Below are 2,269 nucleotides of genomic sequence, written 5' to 3'. Positions count from 1 at the left end.
AGCCCAGCTTGTGAGTACAGTAATTGGCCAGTAGCCACGCGACCATGGGGGCGTGTTCACATTGATTTTGCCGGCCCTATATTCAATTATATGTGGCTCGTGTGCGTAGACGCGTACTCTCAATACCCCTATGTGACACAAATGAAAACCACGACGACAGCTGACACCATTATGGCGCTCTCCGCTATATTCGCTATTGAAGGGCTCCGNAGATGAAGCAGCTTGCGCGCAGTTACTGCTGGTGGCCCGGTATTGACAAAAACATCGAAAACGTTGCTAAGGAGTGCGAAAGTTGTAAAACTAATTCATCTAGCCCAGCTTGTGAGTACAGTAATTGGCCAGTAGCCACGCGACCATGGGGGCGTGTTCACATTGATTTTGCCGGCCCTATATTCAATTATATGTGGCTCGTGTGCGTAGACGCGTACTCTCAATACCCCTATGTGACACAAATGAAAACCACGACGACAGCTGACACCATTATGGCGCTCTCCGCTATATTCGCTATTGAAGGGCTCCGCGAAACGCTAGTCAGCGACAATGGGCCACAGTTAACGGCCGATCTCTTCAAAAAATTTTGTGCCGGCAATGGCATAAGGCATATCACATCAGCTCCTTTCCACCCTGCTTCAAATGGCTTAGCTGAGCGTTTTGTGCGTACTTTTAAAGCGGCAATGTTAAAAAATATACAAGATGGGTTGCCAATTTCCGCTGCTTTAATAAAGTACCTGTCGACTTATCGCTCAGTACCCAATGCTGCAGGTAAGACGCCTGTTCAATTATTGCATGGTCGTACCGTACGCACCTTGCTGTCGCAAACGTTGCCAATTACTCATAAACAAAATGAGTCAAAACAATACGACAGCCCAAAGTTTAAACCTTCGCAACCGGTATACTTTCGAAATTACTCGCGAGGTTCCAAATGGGTGAAAGGTCACATCGACAGAGTGCTGGGAAAAATGATGTACGTCGTGGACACTCCGAAAGAAAGATATGAAGAGCTTCCGCTTGCAAAATCATACCCGGACGTCGCTATACAAAAACGGCTGTCTGGAGCAGAGCGCGTTGTTGAACGCAGCTCTAATGCTGCCGCTGATCCGAGCACATCACTTCGAGAATTGTCCGTAGCTGAACCACTTCGTAGAAGTGAGCGCAACAGAAAGCCAGTGGATCGCTTTGAGGCCGAAGATTTTCGGAAATAGGGGGTGTATAAATGTTATATATTCAACTATTGCTGTGCTGGTATTCTTAAAGAACTAGCTTAATCTGGCAACATTGTTAACAGTGAATTAATACATGGGCATATGTATGTATACTTTATGCATACTCTGTTATACTCTAACTACAAGTATATAACATCTGTTATTGGTAATGTTAAACCTCTTGACATTTAAGCTTTTACTTATGTTTAGTTTTTAATAAAGTTTAGTTGCATATCAACCGTTGTTTCACTTGGATTCATCACTTGTATAACTTGTATTTATTTTAGAAATGCTTATATTACAAGTAAAAAGAGAAAAACTATGAACTAGTTTCATTATATGAAAAATTTGTACTTTGAATCTTTGACTATTTTATCCTTTCGAGTTTCTAACTCATAAAACTTTAATCTGTATTAGGGCTGTGCGATTAATTGATTACTCAAAATTTTAATTAATCATAAAGTAAATAACTCAATTATTCGATTAATTGGAAATAATGCTTACTCAAAAGTTCAGTTACTCGAGTAATCAAGATTTTTGATTAACCAAAAACAAAAATATTTGAGTAATTTGCTTTATGATTAATCAACATTTCGAGTAAAATGAGTAATCAACATTTCAACTCTTTACATATGTATAAAGTAGTTAAAGTTCCTTGACACTTTGAAAACAACGTTTCTGTTTTCAAAAATTAAAACGAAAAATTTTTTCATATACAGAATGTAAAAGAAAATAAGCTTTTTCCAAAGTAAACTCTTTTAACGAGCAAAATTATTTTTTTGAGTAATCATATTTCAAGTAACTCGATTAATCATCGTTTTGAGTAATCAAAATCTTGCTACCACCAGCGGGTTCCGAGTTGAATACCTTCAGAGCTGGAGCGTCGGTGTCCATTCGAACGACATGACCAAGCCAGCGGAGCCGCTGTATTTTAATTCGCTGCACTATGTCCATATCGTTGTAAAGCTCATACAGCTCATCGTTCCATCGTCTGCGGTACTCGCCGTCGCCAACGCGTAAAGGACCGTAAATCTTCCGCAAAATCTTTCTCTCAAACACCCCAAGAG

The 2,269-nt window shown here is 40.0% G+C and overlaps 1 protein-coding gene across 1 annotated transcript; it reads left to right on the top strand.

The window, feature by feature from the left end:
• The first annotated feature begins 401 nt into the window (after nt 1-401).
• Nucleotides 402-1,202, top strand: LOC108372518 (uncharacterized protein K02A2.6-like). The gene has a single exon (XM_017628236.1). It carries the CDS (start codon nt 402-404, stop codon nt 1,200-1,202), a length of 801 nt encoding a protein of 266 aa, XP_017483725.1.
• The last annotated feature ends 1,067 nt before the right edge of the window (nt 1,203-2,269 follow it).

Source organism: Rhagoletis zephyria, unplaced genomic scaffold, assembly GCF_001687245.7.
Source record: "Rhagoletis zephyria isolate East Lansing unplaced genomic scaffold, Rhagoletis_zephyria_1.1 Rzeph_scaffold_05832, whole genome shotgun sequence".
NCBI classification, from domain to species: domain Eukaryota; kingdom Metazoa; phylum Arthropoda; class Insecta; order Diptera; family Tephritidae; genus Rhagoletis; species Rhagoletis zephyria.
Note: the sequence above shows the minus strand (reverse complement) of the source record. Positions and strands in the feature narration are given on the sequence as shown.